The 16,987-nt window shown below is 44.7% G+C and overlaps 1 protein-coding gene across 2 annotated transcripts in view; it reads left to right on the top strand.

Moving 5' to 3' along the window:
• The first annotated feature begins 252 nt into the window (after positions 1-252).
• GNAI3 (G protein subunit alpha i3) overlaps positions 253-16,987 on the top strand; it is a 76,755-nt gene continuing 60,020 nt past the window's right edge. Inside the window, exon 1 of one of the 2 annotated variants that reach the window (XM_033917913.1) lies at positions 253-518. In XM_033917913.1, the coding sequence (XP_033773804.1) occupies positions 401-518 (118 nt within the window). In that variant the 5' untranslated portion in view covers positions 253-400. Of the gene's footprint in view, positions 519-5,678; positions 5,698-16,987 lie in introns of those variants that run through there. The other variant, XM_033917914.1, reaches the window with a different exon arrangement.

Below are 16,987 nucleotides of genomic sequence, written 5' to 3'. Positions count from 1 at the left end.
TGCTGGATGGGAGGGGAGAGACAGAAAGAGCAGAAGAGGAGGTTGGAAGGAGAGAGACAGAGAAGCACTAACAGGATGGGCCAAGGCAATGGGTGGGGCGTGGGCGGGGTCACCGTCCAAGGGCTGGGCTGGGCTGGCGCCGGACTCATTAGCCTGCGGAAGATTCTCTTTTTTCGTGTGTGAGTCGGTCAAGACCGTCGCTTTGGTTTGAGCCGCAGCTGAGCGGGCCGGAACTACAGCTCCCGTGCAGCTCCGCTTCCGCTTCCGGCGGGCAGCTTCCGGAGTCATTTGCATACAATTCCGTTGGGCTCGCGAGGGTCGCGGCTGGAACGTGTAAAGGAAAGGGTGGGCGCGCGCGCGATCGCGTGAAGGGCGGTTGCCGGAGCCGAGGGAGGCCGTCATGGGCTGCACCCTGAGCGCCGAGGACAAGGAGGCGGCGGAGAGGAGCAAAATGATCGATAAGGACCTGTGGGAGGACGGCAAGAAGGCGGCCAAGGAAGTGAAGCTGCTGCTGCTCGGTAGGAGGGAGGGAGGGGGAGCGCGGCCTCGCCCCCTCAGCTGCCTTCGTCGTCGGGGGCGGCTGCCCCAACTTTTCCCCTCATTGCATTATGTTTAACTGGGCTGTGACAGAATGGCATGCAAAGGACAGTCGTTGGGGTGTCCGAGTTTTCAGGATTTCCCCAATGAATATGCATGAGATCTATGTGCGTGCACTGCTTTCAATGCATGTTCATTGGGGAAATCCTGAAAACCCGACAGGATTGCGGCCCTCGAGGAGGGATTTTGAGACTCCTGCCTTAGAGAAACATGTAGTGCAGGGGTCTCAAAGTCCCTCCTCGAGTCGGGTTTTCAGGATTTCCCCAATAAATATGCATGAGATCTATGTGCGTGCACTGCTTTCAATGCATATTCATTGGGGAAATCCTGAAAACCCGACAGGATTGCAGCCCTGGAGGAGGGATTTTGAGGCCCCTGCCTTAGAGAAACATGTAGTGCAGGGGTCTCAAAGTCCCTCCTCGAGTCGGGTTTTCAGGATTTCCCCAATAAATATGCATGAGATCTATGTGCGTGCACTGCTTTCAATGCATATTCATTGGGGAAATCCTGAAAATCCGACAGGATTGCAGCCCTGGAGGAGGGATTTTGAGGCCCCTGCCTTAGAGAAACATGTAGTGCAGGGGTCTCAAAGTCCCTCCTCGAGTCGGGTTTTCAGGATTTCCCCAATGAATATGCATGAGATCTATGTGCGTGCACTGCTTTCAATGCATATTCATTGGGGAAATCCTGAAAACCCGACAGGATTGCAGCCCTGGAGGAGGGATTTTGAGAACCCAGCCTTAGAGAAACATGTAGTGCAGGGGTCTCAAAGTCCCTCCTCGAGTCGGGTTTTCAGGATTTCCCCAATGAATATGCATGAGATCTATGTGCGTGCACTGCTTTCAATGCATATTCATTGGGGAAATCCTGAAAACCCGACAGGATTGCAGCCCTGGAGGAGGGATTTTGAGAACCCAGCCTTAGAGAAACATGTAGTGCAGGGGTCTCAAAGTCCCTCCTCGAGTCGGGTTTTCAGGATTTCCCCAATGAATATGCATGAGATCTATGTGCGTGCACTGCTTTCAATGCATATTCATTGGGGAAATCCTGAAAACCCGACAGGATTGCAGCCCTGGAGGAGGGATTTTGAGAACCCAGCCTTAGAGAAACATGTAGTGCAGGGGTCTCAAAGTCCCTCCTCGAGTCGGGTTTTCAGGATTTCCCCAATGAATATGCATGAGATCTATGTGCGTGCACTGCTTTCAATGCATATTCATTGGGGAAATCCTGAAAACCCGACAGGATTGCAGCCCTGGAGGAGGGATTTTGAGACTCCTGCCTTAGAGAAACATGTAGTGCAGGGGTCTCAAAGTCCCTCCTCGAGTCGTGTTTTCAGGATTTCCCCAATAAATATGCATGAGATCTATGTGCGTGCACTGCTTTCAATGCATATTCATTGGGGAAATCCTGAAAACCCGACAGGATTGCAGCCCTGGAGGAGGGATTTTGAGACTCCTGCCTTAGAGAAACATGTAGTGCAGGGGTCTCAAAGTCCCTCCTCGAGTCGGGTTTTCAGGATTTCCCCAATAAATATGCATGAGATCTATGTGCGTGCACTGCTTTCAATGCATATTCATTGGGGAAATCCTGAAAATCCGACAGGATTGCAGCCCTGGAGGAGGGATTTTGAGGCCCCTGCCTTAGAGAAACATGTAGTGCAGGGGTCTCAAAGTCCCTCCTCGAGTCGGGTTTTCAGGATTTCCCCAATAAATATGCATGAGATCTATGTGCGTGCACTGCTTTCAATGCATATTCATTGGGGAAATCCTGAAAATCCGACAGGATTGCAGCCCTGGAGGAGGGATTTTGAGGCCCCTGCCTTAGAGAAACATGTAGTGCAGGGGTCTCAAAGTCCCTCCTCGAGTCGGGTTTTCAGGATTTCCCCAATGAATATGCATGAGATCTATGTGCGTGCACTGCTTTCAATGCATATTCATTGGGGAAATCCTGAAAACCCGACAGGATTGCAGCCCTGGAGGAGGGATTTTGAGAACCCAGCCTTAGAGAAACATGTAGTGCAGGGGTCTCAAAGTCCCTCCTCGAGTCGGGTTTTCAGGATTTCCCCAATGAATATGCATGAGATCTATGTGCGTGCACTGCTTTCAATGCATATTCATTGGGGAAATCCTGAAAACCCGACAGGATTGCAGCCCTGGAGGAGGGATTTTGAGAACCCAGCCTTAGAGAAACATGTAGTGCAGGGGTCTCAAAGTCCCTCCTCGAGTCGGGTTTTCAGGATTTCCCCAATGAATATGCATGAGATCTATGTGCGTGCACTGCTTTCAATGCATATTCATTGGGGAAATCCTGAAAACCCGACAGGATTGCAGCCCTGGAGGAGGGATTTTGAGAACCCAGCCTTAGAGAAACATGTAGTGCAGGGGTCTCAAAGTCCCTCCTCGAGTCGGGTTTTCAGGATTTCCCCAATGAATATGCATGAGATCTATGTGCGTGCACTGCTTTCAATGCATATTCATTGGGGAAATCCTGAAAACCCGACAGGATTGCAGCCCTGGAGGAGGGATTTTGAGACTCCTGCCTTAGAGAAACATGTAGTGCAGGGGTCTCAAAGTCCCTCCTCGAGTCGTGTTTTCAGGATTTCCCCAATAAATATGCATGAGATCTATGTGCGTGCACTGCTTTCAATGCATATTCATTGGGGAAATCCTGAAAACCCGACAGGATTGCAGCCCTGGAGGAGGGATTTTGAGACTCCTGCCTTAGAGAAACATGTAGTGCAGGGGTCTCAAAGTCCCTCCTCGAGTCGTGTTTTCAGGATTTCCCCAATAAATATGCATGAGATCTATGTGCGTGCACTGCTTTCAATGCATATTCATTGGGGAAATCCTGAAAATCCGACAGGATTGCAGCCCTGGAGGAGGGATTTTGAGGCCCCTGCCTTAGAGAAACATGTAGTGCAGGGGTCTCAAAGTCCCTCCTCGAGTCGGGTTTTCAGGATTTCCCCAATAAATATGCATGAGATCTATGTGCGTGCACTGCTTTCAATGCATATTCATTGGGGAAATCCTGAAAATCCGACAGGATTGCAGCCCTGGAGGAGGGATTTTGAGGCCCCTGCCTTAGAGAAACATGTAGTGCAGGGGTCTCAAAGTCCCTCCTCGAGTCGGGTTTTCAGGATTTCCCCAATGAATATGCATGAGATCTATGTGCGTGCACTGCTTTCAATGCATATTCATTGGGGAAATCCTGAAAACCCGACAGGATTGCAGCCCTGGAGGAGGGATTTTGAGAACCCAGCCTTAGAGAAACATGTAGTGCAGGGGTCTCAAAGTCCCTCCTCGAGTCGGGTTTTCAGGATTTCCCCAATGAATATGCATGAGATCTATGTGCGTGCACTGCTTTCAATGCATATTCATTGGGGAAATCCTGAAAACCCGACAGGATTGCAGCCCTGGAGGAGGGATTTTGAGAACCCAGCCTTAGAGAAACATGTAGTGCAGGGGTCTCAAAGTCCCTCCTCGAGTCGGGTTTTCAGGATTTCCCCAATGAATATGCATGAGATCTATGTGCGTGCACTGCTTTCAATGCATATTCATTGGGGAAATCCTGAAAACCCGACAGGATTGCAGCCCTGGAGGAGGGATTTTGAGAACCCAGCCTTAGAGAAACATGTAGTGCAGGGGTCTCAAAGTCCCTCCTCGAGTCGGGTTTTCAGGATTTCCCCAATGAATATGCATGAGATCTATGTGCGTGCACTGCTTTCAATGCATATTCATTGGGGAAATCCTGAAAACCCGACAGGATTGCAGCCCTGGAGGAGGGATTTTGAGACTCCTGCCTTAGAGAAACATGTAGTGCAGGGGTCTCAAAGTCCCTCCTCGAGTCGTGTTTTCAGGATTTCCCCAATAAATATGCATGAGATCTATGTGCGTGCACTGCTTTCAATGCATATTCATTGGGGAAATCCTGAAAACCCGACAGGATTGCAGCCCTGGAGGAGGGATTTTGAGACTCCTGCCTTAGAGAAACATGTAGTGCAGGGGTCTCAAAGTCCCTCCTCGAGTCGGGTTTTCAGGATTTCCCCAATAAATATGCATGAGATCTATGTGCGTGCACTGCTTTCAATGCATATTCATTGGGGAAATCCTGAAAACCCGACAGGATTGCAGCCCTGGAGGAGGGATTTTGAGGCCCCTGCCTTAGAGAAACATGTAGTGCAGGGGTCTCAAAGTCCCTCCTCGAGTCGGGTTTTCAGGATTTCCCCAATAAATATGCATGAGATCTATGTGCGTGCACTGCTTTCAATGCATATTCATTGGGGAAATCCTGAAAACCCGACTGGATTGCAGCCCTGGAGGAGGGATTTTGAGACCCCTGCCTTAGAGAAACATGTAGTGCAGAGGTCTCAAAGTCCCTTTTCGAGTCTGGTTTTCAGGATTTCCCCAATGAATATGCATGAGATCTCTTGGCATGCTCTGCTGTCATTGTATGCTAATAGATCTCATGCATATTCATTGGGGAAATCCTGAAAACCAGGAAATCCTGAAAACCAGGCTGGATTGCAGCCCTCGAGGAGGGACTTTGACACCCCTGGGTTAGAGCTTCAGGCTCAGCCCCCCTGAGCAAGTCGCTTCATCCTCCATTAGGGAGATTGTGAGTCGGAAAACACTGTGGGGCTAATTCTATTATCGGGCGTCCTACCATTGTCTGCAAACCAATCAGGATGCCCCCCCCCCCTTATCTACATTCTAAAACCTAAAAGTAGACAATGGCTATCTCAGCTGATTGTGGCAGGAGTATTTTCTTCCCGGAGGGGATGCCTACTCACTCTTGCCACCGCCCCCCCAAAGCTCAACACCCCCCTCCGCAACACCCCTCCCTTCTGCACCTTTGACAAAGGAAGGCCAGTCGGAAGGATGCCCAGTGCCCACCTCTTCAAAATGACAGGCCTTCCCAATGCGCTGGGAAAGGGCATTAGGCCTCCTTCTTGGTGCATCTTGGGATGGAAGGAGTCTTAGGCACCTGAGCCAATCAGGGCCTTAGGCCCCTCCCTAGTGCATCCTAGGATACACCAGGAAAGGGAAAGTCCACCATTTTCAAGAGGCAGGGGCATCTCTGCCCAGTCTTCTTTTGTCAAAGGTACGGTGTGGTCTTAGGCGTGTAGGGTGGGTGTCTGGATGTTTGGGGTATCTCGGGAGTAGAGCTTCAGGAGGTGTTGCTGGTTGGAGGGGTGTTGGGGGTTCAGGTGCTCCAGGGGGTGGTGGCAGGAGAGGAGTGGGAATCCCTCCTGCCAGGCATCTTAGGGCAGTTGGTGGTAGGAGGGAATGGACATACCTCCTGCCAGAATATCTTCTGGTTGGGGATTCAGGGAGGGTCCCCAGCCGCTCAGCTGATTGTAGTGGGGTAGTTTCCCTTTGTTCAGCTGAGCTTGCAGGACTCCCCAAAGCCTGCAGGCTCAACTGATCAGGATTCCCTTGCCGTGATCAGCTGGTGTGATTCTGTAACAGGTGCCTGTGAATTGGTACTGGTTAGAGAATCGGGGGGGGTGGGGGGGGGTTAGGTAGGGTTAGGCATTTGTCTGTTAGGGCAGACTCAATTCTGAATAAAATGCTGGTGTGCGATTCTCAGTTGCTTCTTAGGTGGCTGCTGAGACCGGCCTCCTATCTCCTATACAGAATTTGAGTGTGCTTGTATAACTACAAAAAGGCAGTATACAAGTCCCAATTTTTCCCTTTCCTTTATCTCCAATTACTTTTAAGGTTGTATGTATGACTCATCATATTCTGAAAGCTAATTACAATGAAGAACTAATTCAACTATTTTTTATCACAATACTGGCAGCTTAACACGTGTTTATTTAGCCATTTCCACTTGAAACGATTTTACCTTTTACAATAGGATGGGAGTCTAGCCAAGTTTTTTATTTATGCAAGAACCTAAAAACTTTATTTGATAAAGTTAATTAATTGTATAAGTCTGAATTTTGTAATTCCTCTTGATTGTGTATTGGTTGTTTGGGTTTTGTTTGGTTTTTTACTTGTAAATTGTCTTGAACCTTTATTGACAATTGTGTGATTAATACATTTTATATTAGATTTATTTAATTAAAAATTTGTTCTGCAGAGCTCTTCATGCCCTCTGTTTTACATTGATCGTTGATGAGTCAAAACTATCTCCAGGGTGGATTTTGAGGTTAAAGGGTAGTACTAAGCCTTCATTCTTTATAAGATTTGATTTCAGGCTCATAGAGCATATTTAAAAAGGGTCATTTACTAATGGCTAGTGCATGCTATCTCTGCTTTAGAGCCCACAAGAATAAAATTATGCTCTTCTAATACTCATCCGTGTGTCATTACCTCCAGTTCATTTTACAAAACCGCAGGAGCGTTTTTTAGTGCAAGGCCGGTGTTCTGAATGCTCTGCACTGCTCCTGACGCTCTAGGATCTTTGAGTGTCAGGCGTTACACAGAGCATTCAGTGTGCCAGCCTGCGCTAAAAACTGCTTTTGGGGGTTTGTAAAAAAAAAAAAGGGGGGTGTTAATTAGGTTGTCCTCCACATGTAATTCTGCCTTCTTTGCTTCTGTTCCATATTTGTGGAACTCTTCCAATTGAATTACTAGTAAACTTTCTTATATTAACCCCCTCTTCTACGAAACCATGCTAGCGTTTTTTAGCACACAGAGCTGCGCTGAATGGCTTGTGCTGCTCCCAACACTCATTGAGTTCCTATGAGCATCGGAAGTAGCATGGGCCATTCAACGCAGCTCTCTGTGCTAAAAACTGCTAGCGCAGTTTCGTAGAAAAGGGGGTAAGTTTAGAAGCCTACTGAAGTTTTAGCATTTTCTTAGATAAGATTTTATTCTTTGAAGAAAGTCTACATCTCTTTGGGTTGGAACTTAGGGAAGGACTCCAGGATGCAGCTTTTGCATTTTGTATTTTTACATTTTCTTCTTTTATAGCTACGGTATGTATTTTAATCTTCTCTTGTGGTAATGAAGTTCCTTTATTTTTTGTTCTTAATTTTTGTAAACTGTTGCGATGTTATAGCGAAGAGCGGTCTATATATACCAATAAACATTTTAGTAAATGACCCATGTTGGTAGTGTGGTGATTATGACGGGGAATATAAAAGTTGAACATTTTATGAGTTTCTGATTGATAAACTAAATAGAAGAAATTGCAGATAGCAGTTAAGATGGAAGGATGTTAGTATAACATAACTGTATATTTCACATGAATTGAATATGGTTAAAATCCTCAGATTTGCTTGCAAAGATGCCCATGCAAAGACATGTTCAAATCCTTGGGTAAAATTGTCAACTTATTTAGAAGTTGTATAAGTTATATTTGAGGTGATGAAGATCACAGGCTCAGACTGACTGCAGAACTGCCACCTTGCTGTGTTAAGTTTCAAGGCCCCAAAATTTGGAACTGCCTCCTGACCTGCTTATGTCAGACCTCCTCCTATCTTCAATTTAGGAAGGTGCTAAAATGCATCTGTTTTCATTATAATCTTCCTATGATTCATAATGTCTAGGTTGCACCTTATTAATCTTAGGTAAGCCACAATGATTCCCATTTTACATTTGCAGTTATAAGAAACAATATGGTATGGTATGGTTCTTAATTCTAAACTCTTTTCAGTTGCTATACTGTATTAGGTTTTATACCTAGTTCTACACTCTCTTTTTGGAAAAGGCTGGCATGATTTTTCGTAGCTCCTAATACTGTTGATGTTAAACAAAAATCTCTCTACATGCTTGGGCCCTCGGGAGGCCCAATGCAGAAAGCTATGCAGTAGAGCTACACAGCTTCTTCTGTGAAACTATCTCAGAAGTAGATTGCAGCGATGCAGTAATCAAGAGCTTGCAAATGTCGCATTTAAGATTGCGCTGTCAGAAAAAAACATGCATCTCATTATGAAAATGTCCCCCATCTTACTGTGTAAGTTATGGTGGTCTAGTGCACTCCCCCCCCCAAAAAAAAAAATTGATCCCCGCCCCTCCAACTTTAAGCATAATGAGCTGCTATCCTCTGTCCCCGCCTCCTGCCCCAAAATTAAAGAAGAAAAAAATTATTGCAGGTCTGTAGTACTCCTCTCTTCTTACTCATCTTAAAAATAATTGAAAGGTAGGAGTGATGTTCACTTGTGCCAAATTATAGATTTAAATTCCTGCTAAAATTTAGTATCAAAAGCATTCATTTAGAGCACCTATAAACTGCATTACTTAAAAGGAGATTAGTGCTGCCCCCCTCCCTTCCCCTTCCCCCTAGGACTACCTTATAATTCCTGGGGGTTAGTGGTGCAATCAGGGCAGGAGCAATACCTCAGTTGCGGCACCCATTTATAGAGGAGAGCAGGAATAAGTGAAGATTGCTTCTGCTCCAACACTACCCCAAGACCACCAAGGATTGTTAGATATGCCAAAGGGGAAGCACTTGAGGGGAGGAGTCCGGGGGGAGGGAGACATATGGGACAACTTCCACCAAAAACGCTTGGTCATTTTCTTCTGAAACTGAAAACACGGCTGAAAATTAAAACCATCTTTCAACTGAAACAAATGGGTGGAAGTTTGCATGATTCTGTAATAGGCGCCCAAGTGTGATTGGCAAGAGATAGGTGCCTATATTATATGAGAGGGCATAGGATGAAGTTAAGAGGTAATAAGCTTAGGAGTAATGCAAGGAGATACTTTTTTACAGAAAGGATGGTAGATGCATGGAACAGTGTCCCGGAAGAGGTGGTGGAGACAGAGACTGTGAATTCAAGAAAGCATGGGATAGGCACGTGGGATCTCGAGAAAGAGATGATGGTTACTGTGGATGGGCAGATTGGATGAATCATTTGGCCTTTATCTGCCATCATGTTTCTATTTACAGAATTTCCCCTTAAATTTTATCTGCCATTTGGATGCCCAGTTTTCAAAGGTATTCTGCAATTTTACAGTCTGCATGCATTTTAATAACTGAAATAGTTTTGTGTCTGCAAATTTAATTACCTTTCTTGTTGTTCCAATTTCCAGATTGTTTATAAATATGTTAAATATCATTGGTCCCAGTACAGAACCCTGCAGTCTTCCACTATTTACCCTCCTTCATTGAGAAAAATGCCCATTTAGCTCTACTCTCTGTCTTCTGTCCAAAACCAATTCCTAATCTACAACAGAACATTGCCTCCTATCCCATGACTTTTTAAATTTTCTCTGGAGTCTCTCATAAGGAACTCTGTCAAAAGCTGTGGTCTCAAACTCGCAGCTCGCCAGGTTCTATTTTGAGGCCCTTGTTATGCTTATCATAATCACAAAAGTAAAATAAAACAGTTTTTTGATCATATGTCTCTTTACAATATTATTACTAAGACTTAGCCAAAAGGAAAGATTTATAAACTATAAAGAGTTTTACCTCATGTAAAATTGTCATTTCTTTAATAAGACATTAACTATTTTTTCTGAGGCCCTCCAAGTACCTACAAATCCAAAATGAGGCCCTGCACAGACCACTGGTCAAAAGCTTTCTGAAAATCTAGATATAGTACATCAACCCACTCATCTTTATCCACATGTTTATTATTCCAGTCCAATGGGTGAGACATTCTAGACCAGGGGTAGGCAATTCCAGTCTTCGAGAGCCACAGGAAGGTCTGGTTTTCAGGATATCCATAATAAATATGCATGAGATAGATTTGCATCTCAATGAAGCAGCGCATGCAAATCCATCTCATATATATTCATTGTGGATTTACATAGTCTGTTATTGAAAAAGACACGGGGGAAGCCACTGCTTGCCCTGTATCAGTAGCATGGAATATTGCTACACCTTAGGTTTTGGTCAGGTACTAGTGACCTGGATTGGCCACTGTCAGAACGGGCTACTGGTCTGACCCAGTAAGGCTATTCTTATGAAAACCTGACCTGCCTGTGGCTCTCAAGGACCAGAATTGCCTACCCCTGTGCTAGACAATTATTTATTTATTTTAAAAATTTCTATACCGTTTTATACCAAAACGGTTTACAGAATAGCTACATACATAAAATGTTAAAACATATCTGGACAAATAGAAACCATCAGAGAAATGCATCAACAAATAGTCGTGTTTTTAACAACTTTCTGAATGAACTCCTATCACTGCATTTCCCCATACTTGCATGCAGCAGAAGGAATCCACTCTGTCTCTGTAGTACTTCACTGATCAGCTTAGTGCCCTCTACAGTCTTTCCTTCTGAAAGCATTTCTGCAACTAGGTGTGTTCTGCTCTCCCAATTTTATTATTTTAGATTTGATGTAACGTCGTCCCCTTTTCAGGTAATTTTGCATTTGAAGCAATTTTAGAGCTCTGCCTGCTTGAGAATTCAGACTTCAGTTTTTGGGTACCTGTTCCAGTCTGCATAATTTTCCTTGGAGCTCAGGGCCATCCCTTAAATAATCTCACCTTCTGATAGGCTTAGCGGTGTTCTGTAATGTGCCGGATGCATTTTCACGCATATACCTGCCGTCCTAGTGGGCCGTTGGGGTGGAGGCATAGTCGGACAGTGGAGTCTGACCGGCAGTCCGAAGATCAGCTTTGTGAGAGCATTCCCAGCATTGTGACAGCTACTGAGAAACACTGGAATCCACCTTCTGAGCTCTGTCAGGTCACAGTGAGTACAAGGAGCTGACAGCTCGTGAGAGATGTAGGGAAAAGTTTAAAAAGTGGGGTTTTCTGAGTTTCTGCATGTTCTCCTGTGTTCCTAAAATCACTGTTTTTTGGAAGTGAAAAAAATATTGCGTTTTTGGCGTGAATTTGGTGCTGGAGGCCATCTTGTATTTTTAGCAATCTTTTTTTCTTCTTCTCCCTGCTTCTATGAAACTTTGATTTTTCCCAAACTGCAGGGATGGAGTCCTTGGGGTCTCCTCTTGTGAATTAATGCCAGGATTGCACAAATTTAGCGCTTTTAGAGCATCCTTGTGCCAAGTGCTGCATGGCACAACTGGGGAGTGGGCTGTAGCGACTTGCTTAGCTTTTCCCCTCCCCAGAAGCAGGTGATCAGATGCTCAGCCAGCCTGGCAGGGTGGTCTCCATTGCTTTCGGAGCTGGGTACCGCTTGTTCTTTGATCAACCTAGCTGCAGACTCTCCGTAGCCTAAGACACACAAATTTAAGTCATCTAACGTGACTCTATGCCCCAGGAGCCAGATACCTTCTCTAAAATTGAGGTTTTATGGTCAGAGTTAAAAAAAAAAAAAGAAATAGCATGTTATTCTCCTGAGCAGTCTCCTTTCCCCCCAGGATGTTTTTGGGTGGCATGATGCCTTCGGGCATGTCCTTGCCTCCACTTGATCTGGCTGTTGTTCTGCCTGCTCATGATCTGAGGGATCCGGATGCTGATCCTGACCTCTCTGATCCATTGTTTGACAGTGCAGCTCTTCCTGGATCGTGGGTTCTGGGCTTGTGTGCTGGATCCACGGATCCTTTGGGAGATCTGGATTGTGGGATGATCCTATTGTCCTGTGTTTAATTAAGTTTACGGCTCTGCCTTATCTTCCTGCTGAATCTTTGCAGGAATTGAACTTAGTGACTCAGCCAGCTCTGTCCACTTCTTCTCCCAAGCTTTTGTAGTGGGCGCTCGCACTCTGCGACCGTTCCCTGGCATCTGGATATGAGTTTTATGGTCTCTGAGCAGTTTGACTCTTCGGAAGGTACTTTGAAGAGTGCTAGAGCTATATCCCACTTGAATCTACTGGCGCAGGAGTGTCAGCAGCTTTTGGGGCAACCCAAAATGGATTTCTTGGTGGCACAAGTGACTAAGCACACCTCTCTTCCCATTGATGGGGGAGTTGTGTTGAAAGATATGCAGGACCGCCGTGTGGATGCGGTTCTCAGGAAACTTTTTGAAACAGCCAATTTGGGCATCAAAGCTGCTGTGGTGGTATCTTTTGTTGCACGCGCCTGTCTCAGCTGTGCATGCTAGAGACTGATGCGGTGGAGCCTCCTCCTCAACTGCTGATGGCTGGGACAGATTATATAGTGGATGCCTTTTATAGCCTTTTGAAAGTGTTTGCAAAAGTGTCAGTGTACTCCATTTTGGCCTACCAAATGCTCTGGGTCAGGCAGTGGGCTGGTGATTCCACTTCCAAGGCAACTTTAGCGAGGCTGTCTTTTAAGGGGCAGTTATTGTTTGGCAAAGACCTAGATGTCCTCATGGATTTTCCCAAAGATCCTGCCTAATAGTAGACCCAGACCCTCCATGGGTTCTGGATGTTCTAATTTTCAGGGTTCCAGACACTCCAGATAATATGCACATTCCATGTTGCAGAGATTTTCCCAGAGCTTCCAAGGTTGGTATGTAGGCTACAGACGTGCCCAACCTTCTGCCGCTCGTCCTGCACACCCTGCCAGAAAGACCTGCTAGAAAGACACAATGATGCCAGGATGTTGAATACTTCTCTGCATTTAGGGGGCTGGCTCTCAGAGTTTCTGCCTGCCTGGATGCGCATTACAGCAAGCCAGTGGGACATTATTCGATCAGGATACAAGCTGGAATTTGCCCAGCCTGTCAGATTGGTTTGTGGATTCTCTGTCCAGACAACCATACAAGGCACTCAGAGTCCAGACTACTGTTCAGTGCTTTCTGGATATTCAAGCTAGAGAGCTGGTGTCACGCGACCTCTTGAGCTCAGGCAGATACTCTGTATATTTTGTCATGCCAAAGAAAGTCTCAGAAGATTGGAGGCCTATTCTGGATCTTCAGCATGTGAATGTGGCTCTCAGGATTCTCCGCTTCTGAATGGAGATTGTGTGGTCAGTTATTGCATCAGTGGCTCCAGGATAGATAATGACATGGTGACTGTTACCTGCAGCTAGCAAAAAAAAAAAGATTGGTAGCTGTGGGTACGGGAACAAGGCCATTCACCACCCTGTGGAGTGGTGAATGGCCTTGTCTGCGCAGTAAAGTATCTGCCGTGCCTTGTGTCTCTTCCCAACCCTCCTGGTCAGCATCCTTCCTTGCGATTGTGCGGTCGAGCAGCCCCCTCCCTCCCGGTCGCCATGGTCTGGGCATCTCTTCCCCTCGTCGGGTCATTTTCCTCCCTTCCCCTCACCTTTGATGGCACTTTTCAGAATCGAGGTTTTCTCTCTGAACAGCCCAGACGCTATAACCTTCTCACAGGTCATGTGCGACTACTCCTCTGATGTGAACCACCCAGGTGGAAACAGGAAGTTGCATCAGAAGAGACGTTTCGGAGTAGTCATGAGTGACCAGTGAGAAGGCTATAGCGTCTGGACCGCTCGTGAAAACCTCAATTCTGAAAAGCGCCAGCGAAGGGGAGGGAGGGAGATGGCCCGACGAGGAGAAGAGGTCGAGTGGCGCCAAAGGGGAGCGGAGAGAGGAACAGAAGCCGAAGGAAAATGGGGAGGAGAAGCCACATGGCAGTGGGGAGGGAGAAGGGAACAGAAGCCGTGTGGAAGTGGGGAGGAGAGAGAGAGAGGGGAACAAACGCTGGAAGAAAGAAGGGAGAAGACGCCGGAGGGAAGTAGAGAGAGAGAGAGAGGGAGGAGCAGAAGCTGGATGGAAGTGGGGAAGGGAAAGGGGAACAGACGCCGAAGGGAAATGGGGAGAAGAGAGGGGAACAGATGCTGCATGGAAATGGAGAGGAGAGAGAGAGGGGAGCAGTCACTGGAAGGAAGTGGAGAGGAGAGAGGGGAGTAGTCACTGAAGGGAAGTAGAGAGAGAAGGAGGAGCAGACGCGGGATGAAAGTGGGGAGGGGAGAGTGGGGAACGGGTGCTGAAAAGTGGGAAGGAGAGGTGAAAGGGAAGCACATACTGGATGGAAGGAGGGGATTAAAAAGGGCACATGATGGATTGGGGAAGAGGATAGAGTTAGTGAGATATTGGAAGGGGTGAGAGAAAGGTGGCAAGCTGTAGGTAGATATAATGAAAGGGAAATTGAGGACTGGAAAATAAGAAAATAGTTAAAGAGGTAGAAAACAAATTGAGAAGGAAGAGCAGAAAAGAAAAAGAAGGGAAATTGAGAGAAGAAAGAAATACCAGAGCATTGGGGGAGGGGGAGGAGACAGATACCAGATCTGAAGAGAGGAAAGAGGAGAGAGATACTATAAACTACCTGGAGAGGGAGTGAGAAATGGAAAGGAAGAAGACAGAGATGCCAGACCATGGGGAGAGCGGAGGGAAGAAGATGGGTGCCAGACCAATGGGGATGAGAGAGAGGCATAGAAATAGAGCAGATGCCATATGGAAGAGGCAAAGAGAAAGCAGACAGTGGATGGAAGGAAGCGAATGACGAGAAGATGAGGAAAGCAGAAACAAGCAACAAAGGTAGAAAAAAAATTATATTTCTTTTCTTTTTTTATTTCTTTTTTTTTAGCTTTAGGATAAAGTAGTATTATAGCTGTGTTGATAAACATTTATAAACAAAGCCTTGCCAGCTGAAAATCTCTTCTTCTAGTTTGGCAGCCAGAGCTCTGATTTATAAAATGACAATTGTACAGAATATTGTTTCTTTTTATACTTTAATAAAATAATTCAGTATAAAACTATTCGAAGCTTGTGCGAATGGGATCAGATGGTTTGTGGGGACGGGGCAGGGACAGGAACCGAGTTTGTGGAGATGGGGCAAATTTTTTCCCCGTGTCATTCTCTAATTCTTTGGATCCAGAGCTGGTCCTTCTCCTTCTTGAGATCCTAGGGAAAAATGTGTGGGAAGAATTCCTTGAAAGAGTCCTTTCCTGAGCAGGGGGTTCTCGTACCAAATGAAGAGTACTACCCTGCTGTGAGGTTATTAAGCATAAGGAGCTTGGTCTACTGATAGTGACCAAAGCCCTATGGATTTTGTTAGTTGTAGAAATGGAAGATCCTGGGTTTGGTTGGGCTTTCCTGATGTATTCTCATTTTTGTAAAATTTGTGTATTTCTTCTTTGAACCTTATGTATTTAGTTATGAATGTATTATTTTGTATATTGTAGTGTTGATTTTATTATGTTTTAGATTGTAAGCTGCCTTGAAGGCTTTCCCAAGGGTGGGATAGAAAATTTATGCAGTGTCCCATAGCCAGTTAAGTGTTGACTATCATATGGTTTAATTCAGTTAAGAATATGAGTTGCCATACTGGGACAGACTGAAGGTCCATCAAGCCCAGTACAGTATTCTGTTTACAACAGTGGGCAACCCAAGTCACAATACCTGGCAAGATCCCTAGAGTAAAACAGATTTTATGCTGCTTAGCCTAGGAATAAACGGTGGATTTTCCCAAGTCCATCTTAATAATGGCTTATGGACTTTTGATTTAGGAAATTATCCAAACTTTTTTTAAATCCTGGAAAAGAGATGACTGAGGGGAGATATGATTGAAGTCTACAAAATCCTGAGTGGAGTAGAACGGGTACACGTGGATTGATTTTTTTTTTTTGTTTTTTTGTTTTAAGTTTTTTATTGATTTTTTCACATATCAACAAGTGTTATAAATTTTCCATACATTTATCTTAACAATACACTTGATATCTCTATAATGTATTTTATATAAACCATATTTTATATTATTTTTCTTATGAATTTATATAACATATATATTGTAATGATTTTATCAATTATTATTTAATTATGAACCTTTTTCCCTCCCTTTATCACATTAATTTCTCATAAGACTATCATTCATTCATTATGATATATTTTTTATAATGTATAATAAAGAGAATTAATTCTTTACCCCTTCCCTCCCTCCCTTCTTTAACCATTATCTTATTATGGGAAAAAATTAAAATCAGTCATTGCAAAAATCTGTTAATGGTCCCCAAATCTTCTTGAACTTATCCATATATCCTTTTTGTGTTGAAAATGTATGCTCCATCTTATATATATGGCAAACTGAGTTCCACCAAAAATTATAGTTCAATCTGTCATAATTTTTCCAATTATGTGTAATTTGTTGTACTGCTACTCCAGTCAATATAAATAAAAGTTTATTGTTATTTGATGAAATTTGACTTCGAGCTCTCATTGCAGTACCAAACAAAATAGTATCATATGTCAAGGCTATCGGATTTTCTAACATCCTATTAATTTGAGGCCAAATTGATTTCCAAAATATTAATATGAATGGACAATAGAATAAAAGATGATCTAATGTCCCTGCTTCAAGATGACAATGCCAGCATCTATTAGACTTGATTGATTTTTCACTCTGTCAAAAATAACAAAAACTAGGGGACATTTGATGAAGTTACAAGGAAATACTTTTAAAATCAATAGAAGGAAATATTTTTCACTTGGAAAATAGTTAAGCTCTGGAATGCATTGCCAGAGGTTGTGGTAAAAGTGGATAGCGTAGCTGGTTTTAAGAAAGGTTTGGACAAATTCCTGGAGGAAAAGTCCATAGTCTGTTAAGACAGGGGGAAGCCTCTGCTTGCCATGGAATGTTGCCACTCTTTGGGTTTTGGC

The sequence above is a fragment of the Geotrypetes seraphini genome, chromosome 13 (genome assembly GCF_902459505.1).
Source record: "Geotrypetes seraphini chromosome 13, aGeoSer1.1, whole genome shotgun sequence".
In the NCBI taxonomy this organism is placed as follows: domain Eukaryota; kingdom Metazoa; phylum Chordata; class Amphibia; order Gymnophiona; family Dermophiidae; genus Geotrypetes; species Geotrypetes seraphini.
This window is presented reverse-complemented; position numbering and strand designations above follow the sequence as displayed.